This window comes from Rutidosis leptorrhynchoides, chromosome 10 (assembly GCF_046630445.1).
Source record: "Rutidosis leptorrhynchoides isolate AG116_Rl617_1_P2 chromosome 10, CSIRO_AGI_Rlap_v1, whole genome shotgun sequence".
NCBI classification, from domain to species: Eukaryota; Viridiplantae; Streptophyta; class Magnoliopsida; order Asterales; family Asteraceae; genus Rutidosis; species Rutidosis leptorrhynchoides.
The window spans coordinates 12,364,365-12,389,840 of record NC_092342.1 but is presented as its reverse complement, the minus strand read 5'-3'; the positions used below and the strand labels follow the sequence as shown (position 1 = coordinate 12,389,840).

The window sequence follows — 25,476 nt, the reverse complement described above, 5'->3', positions numbered from 1 at the left end:
ACATGAACTTTTAACATCTAACAACATATGATCATCCAAAATTCAAGAACAACACACCAAAATTCAAGTTCATGCTAGTTACACTAAAACAACGAGATCGAGCATATAAATCATATAATCATGTTAGACTTGAGCCATAGACACTAATTAACACTTTTATAAGTTAAAAACATAAAGAACACAAAATCTAGTGATTTTAGGAAGTTACCCAAATGTAATGAAATCGATATGGAATCGAAGAGGAAGATGCAAGGATCACGAATTTGTAATTTGTTTTGTTGCTAGCTTCCTAATCCGAATTTAGATGATGAATTCTTGTTGGTGTTCTTGAGAGAAAAAGGGAGTAGAAGAAAGATGGAGATGTTGAAATGAGAGGAGGAGGTTGAAGGTTTGACTAGTTGACCTAGTCAAATCTTTGGCCTCTTGGCAAGTTTAGTCCCTCTAATTTGAATCGGGTGCGTGAATTACCTAAACGAGATAATTTAAAACGCGTATCAACGGGAGATGTTATAAACATATAACGGAGTTTAAATTAGTATAACGGAAAAGTAAATGGAAAAAGGCGGGATGTTACATTACCTACTCCTTAAAAGAAATTTCGTCCCAAAATTTAAGTAGGCGTAGTAGTCGTTGTTTCTTCCTCGAGATCTTGCGTTTCCGAATTCACGAATAGATGAGGATACTTCCTTTGCATTTGATCTTGTCTTTCCCAAGTAAACTCGGGTCCCCTTTTGGCGTTCCAACGGACTTTAACAATCGAGATTCGGCTTTGTTTCAATGTCTTGACGGAGGTGTCCACAATTTCAACCGGTTCCTCCACAAAATGAAGTTTGTCATCAATAGTAAGTTCCTCGAGAGGGATGACGATATCGGGTTCGGCAAGACACTTTTTCAAGTTAGATACATGGAAGGTAGGATGAACGGAACTCAGTTGAGGCGGAAGATCTAAACGATAAGCAACGGTTCCAACACGCTCCAAAATTTCGAAAGGACCAATATACCGCGGATTTAGCTTCCCGCGTTTCCCAAAACGGATTACACCCTTCCAAGGTGCGACTTTTAACATTACCCGGTCACCGACTTGAAATTCGAGGTCGTTGCGTCGTTTGTCGGTATAACTCTTTTGACGACTCCGGGCCGTCCTAAGCCTATCTGATTTGAACGATCTTCTCGGTTGTTTCATGAATAAGTTCGGGACCGGTGATTTGTTTGTCGCCTACTTCGGCCCAACAAAGAGGAGAACGACATTTTTGGCCATATAATGCTTCGAATGGTGCGGCGTTAATACTCGCGTGATAACTATTGTTGTAGGAGAATTCGGCGAGAGGCAAGTGCTTATCCCAAGCTTTTCCAAAGTCGACAATGCAAGCTCGTAGCATGTCTTCCAAGGTTTGAATTGTGCGTTCGCTTTGTCCGTCGGTTTGTGGATGATATGCGGTGCTCATGTCTAAACGCGTTCCCAATGCTTCTTGCAAAGTACGCTAAAATCTAGAAACAAAACGGCCATCTCGATCGGAGATAATCGATAAAGGTACACCGTGTCGGGCTACGATCTCCTTAATGTAAAGTTGTGCAAGTTTCTCCATTTTGTCCGTTTCTTTCATGGCAAGGAAGTGTGCGGATTTGGTGAGACGGTCAACAATAACCCAAATGGTATCATAACCGCCCGTCGTTTTTGGTAGCTTGGTGATAAAATCCATCGTTATCCTTTCCCACTTCCATTGCGGGATCTCGGGTTGTTGAAGTAGTCCGGACGGTCTTTGGTGTTCGGCTTTGACTTTGGAACATGTCAAACACTTGGAAACATAAGTAGCTACGTCCCTTTTGATGTTCGGCCACCAATATAGTTGTTTAAGGTCGTGGTACATCTTATTGGCACCGGGGTGAATCGAGTATCGTGACTTATGGGCTTCATCTAAAATAAGGCTTCATAGTTCCCCATAACTAGGCACCCAAATCCTTCCGGCGTAATGTCGGAGTCCGGTCTCCCTAATTTCGAATCGAGAGACGAGAATGTTCAAGAGCTCGCGTGAAAGGTTTTCATCCTTGAGAGCCTCATCTTGGGCTACCCGAATTTGGCTATTAAGGTTTGTGTGGATGGTGATGTTTAAGGCTCGGACACGAAGAGGCACCGCTCTTTCTTTTCGACTTAAGGCATCGGCTACTACATTTGTCTTCCCGGGATGGTAACGAAGCTCGCAATCGTAATCGTTTAAGGTTTCAATCCACATTCGTTGTCTCATGTTTAGTTGCTTTTGATCGAAAATGTGTTGGAGACTTTTGTGGTCGGTAAAGATAGTACTCTTGGTTCCATAAAGATAGTGTCTCCACATTTTAAGTCCAAAGACAACGGCTCCGAGTTCGAGATCATGCGTCGTGTAGTTTCGTTCATGAATTTTGAGTTGTCGAGAGGCATAAGCAATGACTTTCTTCCGTTGCATCAATACACACCCAAAACCATGTTTCGAGGCATCGCAATATACAACAAAATCATCATTGCCTTCGGGAAGTGACAAGATATGAGCGGTGGTTAGCTTTGTCTTCAAGATTTGAAACGCGGATTCTTGCTCGGTCGCCCAAATGAATTTCTTTCCCTTGTGAGTTAATGCGGTTAGAGGACGTGCAACCAAAGAGAAGTTTTCGATGAATCTACAATAGTACCCGGCGAGACCCAAGAATTGACGAATGTGAGTAGGAGTAGTAGGAGTCTCCCATTTACTAATGGCTTCGATTTTCGTGGGATCGACTTTAATACCTTGATCACTTACAACATGACCAAGAAATTGAACTTCCTTCAACCAAAATTCACACTTGGAGAATTTGGCATAAAGTCGTTCTTGTCTCAAGAGTTCAAGCACAAGTCGGAGATGTTGTTCGTGCTCTTCTTCATTTTTAGAATAGATCAATATGTCATCGATGAATACAATAATGAATTTATCGAGATACGGTTTGCACACGCAGTTCATAAGATCCATGAACACCGCCGGTGCGTTAGTGAGACCAAATGGTATGACAAGGAATTCATAACTACCATAACGAGTTCGGAAAGCGGTTTTGGAGACATCTTCCCCCTTAACCCTCAATTGATGATAACCCGAGCGGAGATCGATTTTCGAATATACACAAGACCCTTGTAGTTGATCAAAGAGGTCATCGATGCGAGGAAGAGGATATCGGTTCTTTACCGTCAATTTGTTTAGTTCACGATAGTCAATGCACATTCGTAGGGATCCGTCTTTCTTTTTAACAAACAAAATCGGAGCGCCCCAAGGTGAATGGCTAGGTTGGATAAAACCACGATCAAGTAGTTCTTGGATTTAACTTTGCAATTCTTGCATTTTGGATGGAGCGAGTCTATATGGTGCACGTACTACGGGTGCGGCTCCCGGAATAAGATCAATTTGGAATTCAACCGGTCGATGAGGTGGAAGACCCGGCAATTCATCGGGAAATACATCGGAATAGTCACTAACAATTGGCACATCATCGATGTGCTTCTCATCGGACTCGACTTTCTTAACGTGAGCAAGGATCACAAAACAACCCTTACGGAGTAGTTTTCTAACTTTAATACACGAAACGAGGTTGAGTCCGGTGCAACTCTTATCGCCATAGACGATCAAAGGTTCACCATTCTTGATAGGGATTCGTATTGTGTTAAGATCACAAAGGATGTGAGATTTCGTTTTGGCTAGCCAATTCATACCGATTATTACATCGAAGCTCCCTAGTTCCATGGGTATCAAGTCAATTTCAAACTCATTACCCAAAATGTTTAACGTACACCCCCGGTAATATGTGTCGGCACTCAATAGTTTTCCGTTGGCCACTTCAATGGTATAAGTGGTATCTAGTGGACGTGGTGGAGTATTAAAAGAATGAGTCAAAGTCTTAGATACAAAACTCTTATCGGCACCCGAATCGAATAAACAAGTAACATAAGTGTTGTTGAGAAGAAACGTACCCGTGACCAATTCATTATCATCTCGGGCTTCCTCGGTGTTGATGTTGAAAGCTCGGCCGCGCGTATTGGGGTTATCTTTCCTCTTCGGGCATGCATTTCTATAATGGCCCATTTGGCCACATTCGTAACAAGTGCCCGTCTTTGGTGCATTGGGCCACTTTCGAGCGACGGGAGTGGCACTTTTACAATCGTTGGCCTTATGACCAATTCCTTGGCACCGATGGAAAATTAGCTTACTACATTCGCCAAAGTGATGTTTGTTGCATTTGTTGCAAAGAGGTAGATTTCCGGCATAACCCTTCTTGCCGTCGGAGGTGAAAGATTTCTTGGCAAAGTTGTTGTTGCTTGATTGGGGAGCTTCCCATTTTCTTTTGTTGTTACCCGACTTGTCCTCGGCTTTAGGTGCCGGTACTACGATTTCGTCCACCGTCTCTATCAATTTGCGGGCCATGTTCAAAGCTTCTTGATGATTAGGGGGTTTGGATGACATTACTCCGTGTTTGATGCTCTTTGGAAGACCATCCATGTAAAGTTCAACCCTTAAAGACTCGGGGTTCACAAGGTTTGGGCACATCAAGGCTAGTTCAGAAAATCGTTGATTATAGGCCTTGAGATCGTTTCCGACCGCTTTTAGAGTTCTTAGCTCTTGTTCGAGCTTTCGGGTTTCCTCGCGCGGAAAGTATTCGGTGATCATCTTTCCTTTCAAATCGGACCAAGAGAGAGCGTGGGCTTCATCGGTACCCACCGATTGTACATAGGTGTTCCAACAAGTGAGAGTGACGTCGGAGAAAGTGTGAGTGGAGTACTTGACCTTGTCTTGGTCCCGACAACTGCTTATGCTAAAAATGGCTTCCGTTTGCTCAAACCATTAAGTGAGAGCAACCGGTCCTCCGGTTCCATCGAAAGTGTGAGGTTTGCACCCCATGAAAGCTTTATAGGAGTATCCCTCGTTTGAGTTACCGGCTCCATTGTTGTTGTTGTTGTTGTTGTTGTGGTTGTTATTATTATTGTTGTTGGATGAGTGACCGGCCATGGCCGCATCTACGGCGGTGGCTATCATGCGTTGTAGAGCTTGTTCGGGAGTTTCACGGCGTGGCGCACGGCGAAGAGGCATTGTTCCTTCAAAACAAAAGAATACCGTTGGTTAGTATTCTAAATAATACTAACCGTGATATGGAATAAAGATAGAGAGAAAATTTTCCTTGACTCGCCTTAAATTCTTTATGCCACAATGTCAGAACGTTCATATGAGTCACCGTAATATAATCCCGGAAATTATATTACCCTGATTCATATGTGCATTCGACATCATTTCATATAGTCAAGGTGGCGTGTCAATCAAATTAAACAACGTGAGATTAAGATGAACTAAGAGTAGATATGAGTAGAAGCGTTCGAGTATAAATGCACAAGTAGTCAAGTAATTCCTACTTCAAGTCTATATGCCGGTTGTAGTCTAGACTCACCAATGTACCCTGTGACTCGAGGTTGACACCAATGAACTCTAAATCCCTACAACCAACGCTCTGATACCATCTGTAGCGACCCGACAAAATCGTCATTGGCGGCGCCGTCTACTTAGGTCCCGTTACGTAGTCATAAGTCTTTAAAACAACGTTTGACCAAAAGATATGTCGCATTCATTTCAAATGTAAAGATTGTTCAAAGTTTACGAGAATAGTTCCACCACAAGTTACGTTACAAAGTTATAAGTACAAATGAAACTTATGCGACACAATTTAAAAGTAGCCAAAAGACGCTCCATGTATGCATATATACTCGACATCCAATGCAAGTATCAAAATAATGAGCGGAAGCATGTATCATGTATCGTTCAAGGACCTGAGAAAAACATAGAAATCTGTCAACGAAAACGTTGGTGAAATCATAGGTTTAAGTAAGTAAGTACAAGTGAACCACAAGATTTGCAACAATGAGATAATAGTAATACATTCCAAAAGTTTGTTTCACGAGCACCCAATTATCAATGCTTAACATTCTTTCCATAGAACCCCATCACAATAGTGTTAGAACATACACTGTTTCTCGAAAATACATTTCATTCGTAAACGGTAGCGAACCGTTTGAATGAGGGTTTGTCAAACCCATATGGCCATATAACATAAGTTCTCGCTTATGAAATGTCCCGTTCTTATTGATTAAAAAACGTTCCATATTAATTGATTTCGTTGCGAGGTTTTGACCTCTATATGAGACGTTTTTCAAAGACTGCATTCATTTTTAAAACAAACCATAACCTTTATTTCATAAATAAAGGTTTAAAAAGCTTTACGTAGATTATGAAATAATGATAATCTAAAATATCCTGTTTACACATGACCATTACATAATGGTTTACAATACAAATATGTTACATCGAAATAAGTTTCTTGAATGCAGTTTTTACACAACATCATACAAACATGGACTCCAAATCTCGTCCTTATTTTAGTATGCGACAGCGGAAGCTCTTAATATTCACCTGAGAATAAACATGCTTAAAACGTCAACAAAAATGTTGGTGAGTTATAGGTTTAACCTATATATATCAAATCGTAACAATAGACCACAAGATTTCATATTTCAATACACATCCCATACATAGAGATAAAAATCATTCATATGGTGAACACCTGGTAACCGACATTAACAAGATGCATATGTAAGAATATCCCCATCATTCCGGGATCCTCCTTCGGACATGATATAAATTTCGAAGTACTAAAGCATCCGGTACTTTGGATGGGGCTTGTTGGGCCCGATAGATCTATCTTTAGGATTCGCGTCAATTAGGGTGTCTGTTCCCTAATTCTTAGATTACCAGACTTAATAAAAAGGGGCATAATCGATTTTGATAATTCAACCATAGAATGTAGTTTCACGTACTTGTGTCTATTTTGTAAATCATTTATAAAACCTGCATGTATTCTCATCCCAAAAATATTAGATTTTAAAAGTGGGACTATAACTCACTTTCACAGATTTTTACTTCGTCGAGAAGTAAGACTTGGCCACTGTTGATTCACGAACCTATAACAATATATACATATATATTAAAGTATGTTCAAAATATATTTACAACACTTTTAATATATTTTGATGTTTTAAGTTTATTAAGTCAGCTGTCCTCGTTAGTAACCTACAACTAGTTGTCCACAGTTAGATGTACAGAAATAAATCGATAAATATTATCTTGAATCAATCCACGACCCAGTGTATACGTATCTCAGTATTGATCACAACTCAAACTATATTTATTTTGGAATCAACCTCAACCCTGTATAGCTAACTACAACATTCACATATAGAGTGTCTATGGTTGTTCCGAAATATATATAGATGTGTCGACATGATAGGTCGAAACATTGTATACGTGTCTATGGTATCTCAAGATTACATAATATACAATACAAGTTGATTAAGTTATGGTTGGAATAGATTTGTTACCAATTTTCAGGTAGCTAAAATGAGAAAAATTATCCAATCTTGTTTTACCCATAACTTCTTCATTTTAAATCCGTCTTGAGTGAATCAAATTGCTATGGTTTCATATTGAACTCTATTTTATGAATCTAAACAGAAAAAGTATAGGTTTATAGTCGGAAAAATAAGTTACAAGTCATTTTTGTAAAGGTAGTCATTTCAGTCGAAAGAACGACGTCTAGATGACCATTTTAGAAAACATACTTTCACTTTGAGTTTAACCATAATTTTTGGATATAGTTTCATGTTCATAATAAAAATCATTTTATCAGAATAACAACTTTTAAATCAAATTTTATCATAGTTTTTAATTAACTAACCCAAAACAGCCCGCGGTGTTACTACGACGGCGTAAATCCAGTTTTACGGTGTTTTTCGTGTTTCCAGGTTTTAAATCATTAAGTTAGCATATCATATAGATATAGAACATGTGTTTAGTTGATTTTAAAAGTCAAGTTAGAAGGATTAACTTTTGTTTGCGAACAAGTTTAGAATTAACTAAACTATGTTCTAGTGATTACAAGTTTAAACCTTCGAATAAGATAGCTTTATATGTATGAATCAAATGATGTTATGAACATCATTACTACCTTAAGTTCCTTGGATAAACCTACTGGAAAAGAGAAAAATGGATCTAGCTTCAACGGATCCTTGGATGGCTCGAAGTTCTTGAAGCAGAATCATGACACGAAAACAAGTTCAAGTAAGATCATCACTTGAAATAAGATTGTTATAGTTATAGAAATTAAACCAAAGTTTGAATATGATAATTACCTTGTATTAGAATGATAACCTACTGTAAGAAACAAAGATTTCTTGAGGTTGGATGATCACCTTACAAGATTGGAAGTGAGCTAGCAAACTTGAAAGTATTCTTGATTTTATGAAACTAGAACTTTTGGAATTTATGAAGAACACTTAGAACTTGAAGATAGAACTTGAGAGAGATCAATTAGATGGAGAAAATTGAAGAATGAAAGTGTTTGTAGGTGTTTTTGGTCGTTGGTGTATGGATTAGATATAAAGGATATGTAATTTTGTTTTCATGTAAATAAGTCATGAATGATTACTCATATTTTTGTAATTTTATGAGATATTTCATGCTAGTTGCCAAATTATGGTTCCCACATGTGTTAGGTGACTCACATGGGCTGCTAAGAGCTGATCATTGGAGTGTATATACCAATAGTACATACATCTAAAAGCTGTGTATTGTACGAGTACGAATACGGGTGCATACGAGTAGAATTGTTGATGAAACTGAACGAGGATGTAATTGTAAGCATTTTTGTTAAGTAGAAGTATTTTGATAAGTGTATTGAAGTCTTTCAAAAGTGTATAAATACATATTAAAACACTACATGTATATACATTTTAACTGAGTCGTTAAGTCATCGTTAGTCGTTACATGTAAGTGTTGTTTTGAAACCTTTAGGTTAACGATCTTGTTAAATGTTGTTAACCCAATGTTTATAATATCAAATGAGATTTTAAATTATTATATTATCATGATATTATCATGTATGAATATCTCTTAATATGATATATATACATTAAATGTCTTTACAACGATAATCGTTACATATATGTCTCGTTTAAAAATCATTAAGTTAGTAGTCTTGTTTTTACATATGTAGTTCATTGTTAATATACTTAATGATATGTTTACTTATCATAGTATCATGTTAACTATATATATATCCATATATATGTCATCATATAGTTTTTACAAGTTTTAACGTTCGTGAATCACCGGTCAACTTGGGTGGTCAATTGTCTATATGAAACATATTTCAATTAATCAAGTCGTAACAAGTTTGATTGCTTAACATGTTGGAAACATTTAATCATGTAAATATCAATCTCAATTAATATATATAAACATGGAAAAGTTCGGGTCACTACAGTACCTACCCGTTAAATAAATTTCGTCCCGAAATTTTAAGCTGTTGAAGGTGTTGACGAATCTTCTGGAAATAGATGCGGGTATTTCTTCTTCATCTGATCTTCACACTCCCAGGTGAACTCGGGTCCTCTACGAGCATTCCATCGAACCTTAACAATTGGTATCTTGTTTTGCTTAAGTCTTTTAACCTCACGATCCATTATTTCGACGGGTTCTTCGATGAATTGAAGTTTTTCGTTGATTTGGATTTCATCTAACGGAATAGTGAGATCTTCTTTAGCAAAACATTTCTTCAAATTCGAGACGTGGAAAGTGTTATGTACAGCCGCGAGTTGTTGAGGTAACTCAAGTCGGTAAGCTACTGGTCCGACACGATCAATAATCTTGAATGGTCCAATATACCTTGGATTTAATTTCCCTCGTTTACCAAATCGAACAACGCCTTTCCAAGGTGCAACTTTAAGCATGACCATCTCTCCAATTTCAAATTCTATATCTTTTCTTTTAATGTCAGCATAGCTCTTTTGTCGACTTTGGGCGGTTTTCAACCGTTATTGAATTTGGATGATCTTCTCGGTAGTTTCTTGTATAATCTCCGGACCCGTAATCTGTCTATCCCCCACTTCACTCCAACAAATCGGAGACCTGCACTTTCTACCATAAAGTGCTTCAAACGGCGCCATCTCAATGCTTGAATGGTAGCTGTTGTTGTAGGAAAATTCTGCTAACGGTAGATGTCGATCCCAACTGTTTCCGAAATCAATAACACATGCTCGTAGCATGTCTTCAAGCGTTTGTATCGTCCTTTCGCTCTGCCCATCAGTTTGTGGATGATAGGCAGTACTCATGTCTAGACGAGTTCCTAATGCTTGCTGTAATGTCTGCCAGAATCTTGAAATAAATCTGCCATCCCTATCAGAGATAATAGAGATTGGTATTCCATGTCTGGAGAAGACTTCCTTCAAATACAGCCGTGCTAACTTCTCCATCTTGTCATCTTCTCTTATTGGTAGGAAGTGTGCTGATTTGGTGAGACGATCAACTATTACCCAAATAGTATCAAAACCACTTGCAGTCCTTGGCAATTTAGTGATGAAATCCATGGTAATGTTTTCCCATTTCCATTCTGGGATTTCGGGTTGTTGAAGTAGACCTGATAGTTTCTGATGCTCAGCTTTGACCTTAGAACACGTCAAACATTCTCCTACGTATTTAGCAACATCGGCTTTCATACCCGGCCACCAAAAATATTTCTTGAGATCCTTGTACATCTTCCCCGTTCCAGGATGTATTGAGTATCTGGTTTTATGAGCTTCTCTAAGTACCATTTCTCTCATATCTCCAAATTTTGGTACCCAAATCCTTTCAGCCCTATACCGGGTTCCGTCTTCCCGAATATTAAGATGCTTCCCCGATCCTTTGGGTATTTCATCCTTTAAATTTCTCTCTTTTAAAACTCCTTGTTGCGCCTCCTTTATTTGAGTAGTAAGGTTATTATGAATCATTATATTCATAGATTTTACTCGAATGGGTTCTCTGTCCTTCCTGCTCAAGGCATCGGCTACCACATTTGCCTTTCCCGGGTGGTAACGAATCTCAAAGTCGTAATCATTCAACAATTCAATCCACCTACGCTGCCTCATATTCAGTTGTTTCTGATTAAATATGTGTTGAAGACTTTTGTGGTCGGTATATATAATACTTTTGACCCCATATAAGTAGTGCCTCCAAGTATTTAATGCAAAAACAACCGCGCCTAATTCCAAATCATGCGTCGTATAATTTTGTTCGTGAATCTTCAATTGTCTAGACGCATAAGCAATCACCTTCATTCGTTGCATTAATACACAACCGAGACCTTGCTTTGATGCTTCACAATAAATCACAAAATCATCATTCCCTTCAGGCAATGACAATATAGGTGCCGTAGTTAGCTTTTTCTTCAATAACTGAAACGCTTTCTCTTGTTCATCATTCCATTCAAATTTCTTCCCTTTATGCGTTAATGCAGTCAAGGGTTTTGCTATTCTGGAAAAGTCTTGGATGAACCTTCTGTAGTAACCAGCTAGTCCTAAAAACTGGCGTATGTGTTTCGGAGTTTTCGGGGTTTCCCACTTTTCAACAGTTTCTATTCTTGCCGGATCCACCTTAATACCTTATTTGTTCACTATGTGACCGAGGAATTGAACTTCTTCCAACCAAAATGCACACTTTGAAAACTTAGCGTACAATTCTTCCTTCCTCAATACTTCTAACACCTTTCTCAAATGTTCACCGTATTCTTGGTCATTCTTTGAGTAAATAAGTATGTCATCAATGAAAACAATGACAAACTTGTCAAGGTATGGTCCACACACTCGGTTCATAAGGTCCATGAACACATCTGGTGCATTAGTTAAACCAAATGGCATGACCATAAACTCGTAATGACCGTAACGTGTTCTGAAAGCAGTCTTTGGAATATCATCTTCTTTCACCCACATTTGATGATACCCGGAACGTAAGTCAATCTTTGAATAAACATACGAGCCTTGTAGTTGATCAAATAAGTCGTCAATTCTCGGTAGTGGGTAGCGGTTCTTGATGGTAAGTTTGTTCAACTCTCGGTAGTCGATACACAACCTGAATGTACCATCTTTCTTCTTGACAAACAAAACAGGAGCTCCCCACGGTGATGTGCTTGGTCGAATGAAACCACGCTCTAAAAGTTCTTGTAATTGGCTTTGCAGTTCTTTCATCTCGCTGGGTGCGAGTCTGTAAGGAGCACGAGCTATTGGTGCAGCTCCTGGTATAAGATCTATTTGAAATTCAACGGATCGATGTGGGGGTAATCCCGGTAATTCTATCGGAAATATATCGGGAAATTCTTTTGCAATGGGAACATCATTGATGCTCTTTTCTTCAGTTTGTACTTTCTCGACGTGTGCTAGAACAGCATAGCAACCTTTTCTTATTAGTTTTTGTGCCTTCAAATTACTAATAAGATGTAGCTTCGTGTTGCCCTTTTCTCCGTACACCATTAAGGGTTTTCCTTTTTCTCGTATAATGCGAATTGCATTTTTGTAACAAACGATCTCTGCTTTCACTTCTTTCAACCAGTCCATACCGATTATCACATCAAAACTCCCTAACTCTACTGGTATCAAATCAATCTTAAATGTTTCGCTAACCAGTTTAATTTCTCGATTCCGACATATATTATCTGCTGAAATTAATTTACCATTTGCTAATTCGAGTAAAAATTTACTATCCAAAGGCGTCAATGGACAACTTAATTTAGCACAAAAATCTCTACTCATATAGCTTCTATCCGCACCCGAATCAAATAAAACGTAAGCAGATTTATTGTCAATAAGAAACGTACCCGTAACAAGCTCCGGGTCTTCCTGTGCCTCTGCCGCATTAATATTGAAAACTCTTCCGCGGCCTTGTCCATTCGTGTTCTCCTGGTTCGGGCAATTTCTAATAATGTGGCCCGGTTTTCCACATTTATAACAAACTACATTGGCATAACTTGCTCCGACACTACTTGCTCCGCCATTACTCGTTCCGACACCATTTGTTCCTTTCGTTCTATTAACCCCTGGTCCGTAGACCTCACACTTCGCCGCGCTATGACCATTTCTTTTAAACTTGTTGCAAAATTTGGTGCAGAACCCCGAGTGATACTTTTCACACCTTTGGCATAGCTGCTTCTGATTGTTGTTGTTGTTGTGGTTATTATTGTTGTTGGGATGATTGTTGTAGTTGCTGTTGTTGTTATTGTTGTTGTTGTTGTTGTTGTTGTTGTTGTTGGGCCGTTTGTTGTAGTTACGATTGATGTTGTGATTGTTGGGATAATTGTTGCGATTATTATTGTAATTACTGTTGTTGTTGTATTGGTGATTCTTATCACCGTTTTCCTCCCACTTTCTTTTGACTTGCTTCACATTGGCCTCTTCAGCAGTCTGTTCTTTAATTCTTTCTTCAATCTGGTTCACTAGTTTGTGAGCCATTCTACATGCCTGTTGTATGGAGGCGGGCTCGTGTGAACTTATATCTTCTTGGATTCTTTCCGGTAATCCTTTCACAAACGCGTCGATCTTCTCTTCCTCATCTTCGAATGCTCCCGGAAACAATAGGCACAATTCTGTGAATCGTCTTTCGTACGTGGTAATATCAAATCCTTGGGTTCGTAACCCTCTAAGTTCTGTCTTGAGCTTATTGACCTCGGTTCTGGGACGGTACTTCTCGTTCATCAAGTGCTTGAATGCTGACCACGGTAGTGCGTACGCATCGTCTTGTCCCACTTGCTCTAGATAGGTATTCCACCATGTTAACGCAGAACCTGTGAAGGTATGCGTAGCGTACTTTACTTTGTCCTCTTCAGTACACTTACTTATGGCAAACACCGATTCGACCTTCTCGGTCCACCGTTTCAATCCGATCGGTCCTTCGGTTCCATCAAATTCCAAAGGTTTGCAGGCAGTGAATTCTTTGTAGGTGCATCCTACACGATTTCCTGTACTATTAGATCCAAGGTTATTGTTGGTATGTAGCGCAGCCTGTACTGCGGCTATGTTTGAAGCTAGAAAAGTACGGAATTCCTCTTCATTCATATTCACGGTGTGTCGAGTAGTCGGTGCCATTTCCTTCAAAATAGTCAAATGGAACAAGCTAATCATACAGAATATTAAGAGTAGTTAATAGTATTTCGTAGCATAATATGAACTCATTTATAAAAGCTTTTTCTTCATATTAGCGTTTTATAAGTTTAAATTCGGGTAGTACCTACCCGTTAAGTTCATACTTAGTAGCTAATATACAATTCAACTACTACAATTCTATATGAAAAACTGATTATAATAATATTTCGCGTTCAAACTTTTATACAATATTTTACAAACTTACAATACCGCTTATTTTACATAAAGCATGAAATATAGCACACAATAACTTTGATACAAGATAGTTGTGAAGATAATTCTAGCTAGTACACAAGTCGTTCAGCAAAGGCAATAAAGACACGTAATTCATACGTCCAGAAACAAGTCATGCATTCTGGTTTTACTAGGACTACTTCCCATCCTTGGTCTTGTGGAACATAACCGTTATGGCCGTTGATAAGACAGCGTGTTGTAACGTCGTCAAAGAGACGAGGGTTACGTAATGTCCAACAGTCCCGTAACAATCTAAAAACCTCATTTCTTACCCCAATTACCGACTCCGTCACTTGTGGGAACGTTTTGTTTAATAGTTGTAGCCCGATGTTCTTGTTCTCACTTTGGTGAGAAGCGAACATTACTAATCCGTAAGCATAACATGCTTCTTTATGTTGCATGTTAGCCGCTTTTTCTAAATCACGAAGTCCAATATTCGGATATATTGAGTCAAAATAATTTCTTAACCCATTGCGTAAAATAGCATTTGGGTTCCCCGCAATATATGCGTCAAAGTAAACACATCGTAACTTATGGATTTCCCAATGTGATATCCCCCATCTTTCGAACGAAACCCTTTTATAAACCAAGGCATTCTTGGAACGTTCTTCGAATGTCTTACAAACTGATCTCGCCTTAAATAGTTGTGCCGAAGAATTCTGACCAACTCTAGACAAGATTTCATCAATCATGTCTCCGGGTAGGTCTCTTAAAATATTGGGTTGTCTATCCATTTTGTGTTTTTATACTGTAAAATAGACAAGAGTTAGATTCATAAAAAAGATACTTATTAATACAAGCAATTTTTACATATATCATAAAGCATAAGCACACTATATTACATATATTACACCACACGAATACAACTATCTTATTCCGACTCGCTTGTTTCTTCTTCTTCGGTTTTGGTTCGTTTTGCCAAGTTTCTAGGGATATATGATGTTCCCCTAATACGAGCCATTATTTTCCACATTGGTTTAGAAAAACCTGGTGGTTTAGAGGTTCCCGGGTCATTGTTACAACTTAAGGACTTCGGGGGTTGACGATACATATAAAGTTCATCGGGGTTGGAATTAGATTTCTCTATTTTTATGCCCTTTCCCTTATTATTTTCTTTTGCCTTTTTAAATTCAGTTGGGGTAATTTCTATAACATCATCGGAATTCTCGTCGGAATCCGATTCATCGGAGAATTGATAATCCTCCCAATATTTTGCTTCCTTGGCGGAAACACCATTGACCATAATTAGCCTTGGTCGGTTGGTTGAGGATTTTCTTTTACTTAACCATTTTATTATTTCCCCCACCGGTTCTATTTCTTCATCCGGTTCCGATTCTTCTTCCGGTTCCGATTCTTCTTCTGGTTCCGACTCTTCTTCCGGTTCCTCTTCGGGAACTTGTGAATCAGTCCACGAATCATTCCAATTTACATTTGACTCTTCATTATTATTAGGTGAGTCAATGGGACTTGTTCTAGAGGTAGACATCTATCACATAATATCAAACGCGTTAAGAGATTAATATATCACATAATATTCACATGTTAAAAATATATAGTTTCCAACAAAATTTGTTAAGCAATCATTTTTTCAAGTAAACACGGTCGAAGTCCAGACTCACTAATGCATCCTAACAAACTCGATAAGACACACTAATGCAAAATTCTGGTTCTCTAAGACCAACGCTCTGATACCAACTGAAATGTCCCGTTCTTATTGATTAAAAAACGTTCCATATTAATTGATTTCGTTGCGAGGTTTTGACCTCTATATGAGACGTTTTTCAAAGACTGCATTCATTTTTAAAACAAACCATAACCTTTATTTCATAAATAAAGGTTTAAAAAGCTTTACGTAGATTATCAAATAATGATAATCTAAAATATCCTGTTTACACACGACCATTACATAATGGTTTACAATACAAATATGTTACATCGAAATAAGTTTCTTGAATGCAGTTTTTACACAACATCATACAAACATGGACTCCAAATCTCGTCCTTATTTTAGTATGCGACAGCGGAAGCTCTTAATATTCACCTGAGAATAAACATGCTTAAAACGTCAACAAAAATGTTGGTGAGTTATAGGTTTAACCTATATATATCAAAATCGTAACAATAGACCACAAGATTTCATATTTCAATACACATCCCATACATAGAGATAAAAATCATTCATATGGTGAACACCTGGTAACCGACATTAACAAGATGCATATGTAAGAATATCCCCATCATTCCGGGATCCTCCTTCGGACATGATATAAATTTCGAAGTACTAAAGCATCCGGTACTTTGGATGGGGCTTGTTGGGCCCGATAGATCTATCTTTAGGATTCCCGTCAATTAGGGTGTCTGTTCCCTAATTCTTAGATTACCAGACTTAATAAAAAGGGGCATATTCGATTTTGATAATTCAACCATAGAATGTAGTTTCACGTACTTGTGTCTATTTTGTAAATCATTTATAAAACCTGCATGTATTCTCATCCCAAAAATATTAGATTTTAAAAGTGGGACTATAACTCACTTTCACAGATTTTTACTTCGTCGAGAAGTAAGACTTGGCCACTGTTGATTCACGAACCTATAACAATATATACATATATATTAAAGTATGTTCAAAATATATTTACAACACTTTTAATATATTTTGATGTTTTAAGTTTATTAAGTCAGCTGTCCTCGTTAGTAACCTACAACTAGTTGTCCACAGTTAGATGTACAGAAATAAATCGATAAATATTATCTTGAATCAATCCACGACCCAGTGTATACGTATCTCAGTATTGATCACAACTCAAACTATATATATTTTGGAATCAACCTCAACCCTGTATAGCTAACTCCAACATTCACATATAGAGTGTCTATGGTTGTTCCGAAATATATATAGATGTGTCGACATGATAGGTCGAAACATTGTATACGTGTCTATGGTATCTCAAGATTACATAATATACAATACAAGTTGATTAAGTTATGGTTGGAATAGATTTGTTACCAATTTTCACGTAGCTAAAATGAGAAAAATTATCCAATCTTGTTTTACCCATAACTTCTTCATTTTAAATCCGTCTTGAGTGAATCAAATTGCTATGGTTTCATATTGAACTCTATTTTATGAATCTAAACAGAAAAAGTATAGGTTTATAGTCAGAAAAATAAGTTACAAGTCATTTTTGTAAAGGTAGTCATTTCAGTCGAAAGAACGACGTCTAGATGACCATTTTAGAAAACATACTTTCACTTTGAGTTTAACCATAATTTTTGGATATAGTTTCATGTTCATAATAAAAATCATTTTATCAGAATAACAACTTTTAAATCAAATTTTATCATAGTTTTTAATTAACTAACCCAAAACAGCCCGCGGTGTTACTACGACGGCGTAAATCCAGTTTACGGTGTTTTTCGTGTTTCCAGGTTTTAAATCATTAAGTTAGCATATCATATAGATATAGAACATGTGTTTAGTTGATTTTAAAAGTCAAGTTAGAAGGATTAACTTTTGTTTGCGAACAAGTTTAGAATTAACTAAACTATGTTCTAGTGATTACAAGTTTAAACCTTCGAATAAGATAGCTTTATATGTATGAATCGAATGATGTTATGAACATCATTACTACCTTAAGTTCCTTGGATAAACCTACTGGAAAAGAGAAAAATGGATCTAGCTTCAACGGATCCTTGGATGGCTCGAAGTTCTTGAAGCAGAATCATGACACGAAAACAAGTTCAAGTAAGATCATCACTTGAAATAAGATTGTTATAGTTATAGAAATTGAACCAAAGTTTGAATATGATAATTACCTTGTATTAGAATGATAACCTACTGTAAGAAACAAAGATTTCTTGAGGTTGGATGATCACCTTACAAGATTGGAAGTGAGCTAGCAAACTTGAAAGTATTCTTGATTTTATGAAACTAGAACTTTTGGAATTTATGAAGAACACTTAGAACTTGAAGATAGAACTTGAGAGAGATCAATTAGATGGAGAAAATTGAAGAATGAAAGTGTTTGTAGGTGTTTTTGGTCGTTGGTGTATGGATTAGATATAAAGGATATGTAATTTTGTTTTCATGTAAATAAGTCATGAATGATTACTCATATTTTTGTAATTTTATGAGATATTTCATGCTAGTTGCCAAATGATGGTTCCCACATGTGTTAGGTGACTCACATGGGCTGCTAAGAGCTGATCATTGGAGTGTATATACCAATAGTACATACATCTAAAAGCTGTGTATTGTACGAGTACGAATACGGGTGCATACGAGTAGAATTGTTGATGAAACTGAACGAGGATGTAATTGTAAGCATTTTTGTTAAGTAGAAGTATTTTGATAAGTGTATTGAAGTCTTTCAAAAGTGTATAAATACATATTAAAACACTACATGTATATACATTTTAACTGAGTCGTTAAGTCATCGTTAGTCGTTACATGTAAGTGTTGTTTTGAAACCTTTAGGTTAACGATCTTGTTAAATGTTGTTAACCCAATGTTTATAATATCAAATGAGATTTTAAATTATTATATTATCATGATATTATCATGTATGAATATCTCTTAATATGATATATATACATTAAATGTCTTTACAACGATAATCGTTACATATATGTCTCGTTTAAAAATCATTAAGTTAGTAGTCTTGTTTTTACATATGTAGTTCATTGTTAATATACTTAATGATATGTTTACTTATCATAGTATCATGTTAACTATATATATATCCATATATATGTCATCATATAGTTTTTACAAGTTTTAACGTTCGTGAATCACCGGTCAACTTGGGTGGTCAATTGTCTATATGAAACATATTTCAATTAATCAAGTCTTAACAAGTTTGATTGCTTAACATGTTGGAAACATTTAATCATGTAAATATCAATCTCAATTAATATATATAAACATGGAAAAGTTCGGGTCACTACAGCTTACACCCGGCAAGTGTAACTAATGATAATCGAATTGAGGATTTTTGTTCAAACTCGTATGTAGAATGTTTGTTTTCCTGTACTTGTGTTCACTTAGTTAAAAAAGAACGTTTATGTTTTCTCATCCCAAATGTAAGTTTCAAAAGAGTAGAAGTGGGACTATGATCTCACCTTGAGTGCACGAGTAGTAAAGTACTTCAACAAGTAAACGTGTGCAAAGAACAATGCTAGTCTTGACCTAAAAAAATAGGTTGTATCAATAACGATAGTCACGATTGGTCAAAGATGTTCAATTAGTCCTATGGCTCGTTAAGACTGGATCATAATAGCATGTGAATCAAATTATCATGTTTCATGCAAGGTACAAGTATAAAAGCATGTTAGAACGATTACACAAACATTTGGTTAAGTTTGATTAAAAGTCAACTTGGTCGGGTCAAAGTCAACGAAAAAGTCAACACGTTCGGGTCGAGTCCCGAACTATTTTTCTGAGGTTTTTAATCATATATGAGCATGTTAGAACAAGTTACATGTGAATCGGAGGTCCATAGCATAGCAAACATTTTTTGTAAAATGACCAACGAAGACAGAGTCTGTCAGTGTATCTGGACGGCGTCCAGATTGTCTGGACGGCGTCCAGCTTTGCCGGCTGGGACGGCGTCCAAATATCTGGACGGCGTCCAGCTTTGAAATCTGGGACGGCGTCCAAGGGTCTGGACGGCGTCCAAATTGGTATTCCAGTCTGATGCAGTAAGCTTCTAAGTACACGAACCAAAAACCAAATAAACACAATTTATGGTCCGCAAACAATCAAGTCAAGTATTTTATACCGTTGGGATGGTAATTTGACGAGGAAGACAACTAAACACATTTCACCAATTAATCTACCTATTATAACAACCAAAACCGCATCTAATGCTCAACATTAATCGCATACAAGTTCATAAATGCAATTCAATGATTCGGGCAACCAATTTACATGAATGATATGCCGTTTCGAAGGTAATCAAGCATACAATCCAACTAAACACTTACCAACAATAATCCATGGCATTCAATGCATCAAAAGTCCATTTCAAGTTCATCAAACCCTAACCCAAATTCACCAAAATCATAAATCAAGTTCATGAACTTTTCTAAAGCAACCTACACATCAAATTGAAGTTAGTGATACTAGGAACACAATTAGAACATGAACTTTTAACATCTAACAACATATGATCATCCAAAATTCAAGAACAACACACCAAAATTCAAGTTCATGCTAGTTACACTAAAACAACGAGATCGAGCATATAAATCATATAATCATGTTAGACTTGAGCCATAGACACTAATTAACACTTTTATAAGTTAAAAACATAAAGAACACAAAATCTAGTGATTTTAGGAAGTTACCCAAATGTAATGAAATCGGTATGGAATCGAAGATGAAGATGCAAGGATCACGAATTTGTAATTTGTTTTGTTGCTAGCTTCCTAATCCGAATTTAGATGATGAATTCTTGTTGGTGTTCTTGAGAGAAAAAGGGAGTAGAAGAAAGATGGAGATGTTGAAATGAGAGGAGGAGGTTGAAGGTTTGACTAGTTGACCTAGTCAAATCTTTGGCCTCTTGGCAAGTTTAGTCCCTCTAATTTGAATCGGGTGCGTGAATTACCTAAACGAGATAATTTAAAACGCGTATCAACGGGAGATGTTATAAACATATAACGGAGTTTAAATTAGTATAACGGAAAAGTAAATGGAAAAAGGCGGGATGTTACAAAAAATGACGGCACCGAGAATTTTATGAGGGTGAGGGGGAAATAGTAGTGTAAAATTGAAGCTTGAAACGTGGTAATGAGAAAAATATGTACGGTTTAGGGTTTATGTGATACATAAACGGCATTTTAATTAACCTAAACTTAATATAACATAAACAAAACTTACAGTAAGACGCTGAATTCATGTTTTTATTAAACAATGCAATAATAATAATAATAATAATAATAATAATAATAATAATAATAATAATAATAATAATAATAATAATAATAATAATAATAATAATAATAATAATTAGTAATAATAATAATAATAATAATTAGTAATAATAATAATAATAATAATTAATAATAATAATAATAGTAATAATTAACATATTTTTTTTTTTTTGCAATTTTAATTTAGTGTATAACAATAACAATGAAAAGCTTTTCGAAAATAAGGGACTTGATTGTTGTACTCGTGAAAGATCAAGGGGTAAACTACAAATACTTTGAGTTGGTCAACCGTTGACCATACATGATATGTGCTCTTGTATCATGAAACAAGGAGAACAGATCGAAAATAACAACACTTATTAAAGTTCTTTTAACTTTTTTCTTCCTATAATAATGGAAGATATGTATTTTCCTTTTTCTTGTGTTTCTAGATTAGAAAACCCGTTGGTTATCTCTCGTGCGTTAGTGTGTGAGGTTGTAAAATTTGGGATTTTCGTCCCTGATTTTAGTTTTAAAATGTGTGAAGTGATTCTCGCCTGTTGGTAATGAATTACTGAGTGTTTTTCATGTAAAGTGAGGATCGAGTCTTAGGTCCTGTTTTTGGGCTTTGCCCGGTTTCGGTTAATGGAAATTTATTCATCGATTTCTTATAGTCTAACAGCTTCTAAATTAAACTGCAAATTCACTTTCACTATAATAATAATAATAATAATAATAATAATAATAATAATAATTATTATTATTATTATGTTATGATTATGATTTAAAAGAGTTACTCAAAAATAATCTTACTCAGTGTAGGTGTAGGGTGTCCATGTGAGCAGACCAAGTTCATCACCAAAATAAAAATATCCTCTTCCTATTGATGATGAGTTAAAGCAGTGACCCACAACATTTTTGTTTGTTACACCCATTTCTTTTAGTTGGTTCATAAGGCTTACTTTTCCATCTCCTAGACCAAGAAACCCATCAAAGTAAAGTGCCGTGCCAGGCTCATCCGGATACTCAAATTGTTGAGAATACCCACATCTGAAAGTACAAAATTTGGTAACTAATAATATAATATACGGAGTAATATTTAATATTATACATGAAGAAAGAAAGGAAGAAGAAAAAAACGGAAAGAAGAAAGATGCTAACCCGAATGCAAGAAGAGCATTGGTTAGAGTTCCATTATCGTAGCTAAACGAAAAATAGTCCTTATTTAAAAAACCCATTGTTGTTTGATTATTTGCATACACAGTTTCATAATCACACCGATCTTTTGGACACTTGCAATTAGTTGGGTTAACAGATGCGCAAAGTGGATCATTGCATAACTCGGGCGGTTGTGTAGGCGTATAAGGATATAGAGGAGACTAAACATCCAGAAGGAAAAAAAAAAAAACGTTATAATTATTTTTCTTTCAGAAGAAAAAATTAAACGAACTAGTGGACGTAATTACCGGGTAGCAACGGCCGCAAGGGGCATCGCACTGAATCCATGTAAGATCAGTACGGGTGTCAATTTGAATGTAATAAGGATACGGTGGAGTTCCTACAGTTACTTGCACACCGAAGTTCCTGAAAAGTAGTAGTACAAAATTATGTAAAAATTGAGGCAAATAGATAAAAATAGGGGTGTTAATTGGCTCGGTTTGCTGTTGTTTTAACAACAAGGCTCCTAGAATCTTGTCCAATGCAAACTACCCTGAAAAGAAAATTTTAAAAATAGAAAATTATAATTTTAGCATATCTTAAAAACAAAACCATGAAATTTGGCTTTGGTTTCTAGATAATGGACCAAGCAGATCATAATAAATCAAATCAAAGTCACACATCGGTCACAGGACAAAGTAAATGTATGTATATAAGTCTAAGGGAAGTCATTCTATCATCAATTAGTTTTAGAATAAGGATGGACTATTGGGCTTATATTGCAGGACATTGTGTTTGGACTATACGATCCTAACAACTGGTGTCAGAGCCAGGCTATAGCCCGGATGTGGTGGACTACACAGTAGGTGCACCCCTGAGCGCACGGTGTCGCACCCCTCGGTTAGACGCATCGATGAGTGGACCAGCTATCGTTCGAGGGGAGGCCTAAGACTGGGGCTTAGGTTCGAGGGGAGGTTTGTGAGGGTGCAAACCAAAATTCCACATCGGTTAAGGGACAAAATAAATGTATGTATATAAGTCTTGGACTTATATTGCAGGACATTGTTTTTGGACTATTAACGTAAACAAAATAGACACCCACCCATCTCTTCAAATGAAGAATAGTTGTCTCCACGAACAAATAAATTCGCTTGTGTGAGGACCCGTCCTTATCCCCCTGGACGAAATCAACAACATCTGGTTCCATTGCGATGATCGACTCCAAGTAATGTTCTTAACACGAGCAAATGCACAGCGGAAGACTTAATTCGTACCTGAGAATAACATGCTTTAAAATGTCAACATAAAGTTGGTGAGATATATAGGTTTGATGCTAGCAGCGTTATAACAATGGACCACAAGATTTAAAGTTTATACATAATACACTCCTCGTGTATAGAAAAGACGTTGAGCACTTGGTAACCATACTTAACATTTAAATCACAGCAGCATACTCTTAAATAAACCCTACACCGTACCAAGTGTAGTAACGAAACGAAGTACTGTGCAACCGTTAAATGCTGGTCGTCCAGCCCGGTTGGGGTTGTCAGGCCCGATAGATCTATCAACAGGATTTGCGTTTACGCTCCTCACGTAAATATTAGCTACCAAGTATAAAGAGATATGCCATGGTACAACTCAACGTAGAATTTATATTTTTGATCACTTGTGTCCATAACGTAAATCATAAAACAGCGTATGTATTCTCAGCCCAAAAATATTTAGAGTTAAAAGGGAACTATATACTCACCATACTGTATTTTGTAGTAAAAATACATATAACACCATTGATCAATTATAAGGTTGGCTTCGAATTCATGAACCTATATCAGGTATATATATATTAACATATATAGTTGTAATCAAACAATTATATATCATTAGTGATATAAATTGTTATTTTATATAGAAAATCTTTATTTGATATAAAAATAATACTAATTATGATAAAAATTATGATAATTCCAAAAAAAGTGATACTTTTAATAATAAAATGATAGTTTAAATATAATGTTTGTTTCTATAATAATACTAAAAAAAATACTTTTAGTTATAAGGATCATAATGATAATACTTCTTTTAGTTATAAAGATCATATTAATAATAATAATTATGTTAGTCTTAGTAATGATAATAAGTAATCTAAAAGTAATGACAATAATTGATAATAATAAAAATAATAATAAATAGCTAGATAACTACCTCAGGGGAGTAGCCCCTAAAAATAATGCCCAAATCCGGGTTTGAACCCGTGACGTGCCGCTAATCCGATAATATCCTTAACCATCGTTCCATCTATTTCTTTTTCTACTTAATCTTAAACTCAATTTCATCATCGTCATTTACAAATTCAGGGTCCATAACATTATTGTTTCATTATCTACTCGTCATCGTTTCGTTACGATCATTATCATCATTATCATAACCAATTATCTTAAACATGTTTAACCCTTATCTTTAATCTTTTAATCATCATCATATACAACTTCACATCTCATATTGTTTATCCATAAATCCTACAGTAACAACCAAAGTTGAACCACGGCTTCTTATTCAACCCAAGTTCACGGTTCAAACTAAGACAATCTCACAGTCCGACTAATAAGAGTTCAGTCCAATATGAGTTCTATTACCTGCGGCCCAATAGACGTTTTATCACACAACCCATTGTAAATCATATATCCATCCACTGGTTTCGTTTTTAAAACAGGAAATGAGACAGCTATATTGTAGTATTGGAATAAAATAATTCAAGTGGGGTATTTGTTTACTAACTAAACCATTATGTTTCAATTTGTCCCACCTCTTTACCAATCAAATAAACAAACGCGGTAGATTTCTTTAATAGTTATACGTCCCCGTCACCTTTTAATATCATCAATACTTGTCCACTTTAATAAAGAAAAAAAAGAAAAAAAAAACGGGTATGCAATGCATTATAACAGTGGGGAACGAAAAGGATAAGGAAGAAAGGGAAGAAACAAGTATTGAGGGTGGTGGTGATTAATAGTGGTGGGTTTTGATCATAAAGGTGGTGAAACGGGTTGTCAGTTATGGCGATTGAATAGAGTGTTTGAAGGAGAAAAGTGGTGGTTGTACAACGTTTGATGGTGGCGGGTTTAATTACAGATTTG

At 36.3% G+C, this 25,476-nt stretch overlaps 1 protein-coding gene across 1 annotated transcript in view; it reads right to left on the bottom strand.

Annotated features, from left to right (window-relative positions):
• Nucleotides 1-25,010, bottom strand: part of LOC139870027 (aspartic proteinase Asp1-like) — a 30,449-nt gene extending 5,439 nt beyond the window's left edge. The window contains exons 1-4 of the mRNA XM_071857878.1: nt 24,976-25,010; nt 22,651-22,768; nt 22,346-22,563; nt 21,998-22,234 (exon numbers count right to left, since the gene is read on the bottom strand). Of these exons, the coding sequence (XP_071713979.1) occupies nt 21,998-22,234; nt 22,346-22,563; nt 22,651-22,768; nt 24,976-25,010 (608 nt within the window). The remainder of the gene's footprint in view (nt 1-21,997; nt 22,235-22,345; nt 22,564-22,650; nt 22,769-24,975) is intronic.
• Between the last annotated feature and the right edge of the window lie 466 nt (nt 25,011-25,476).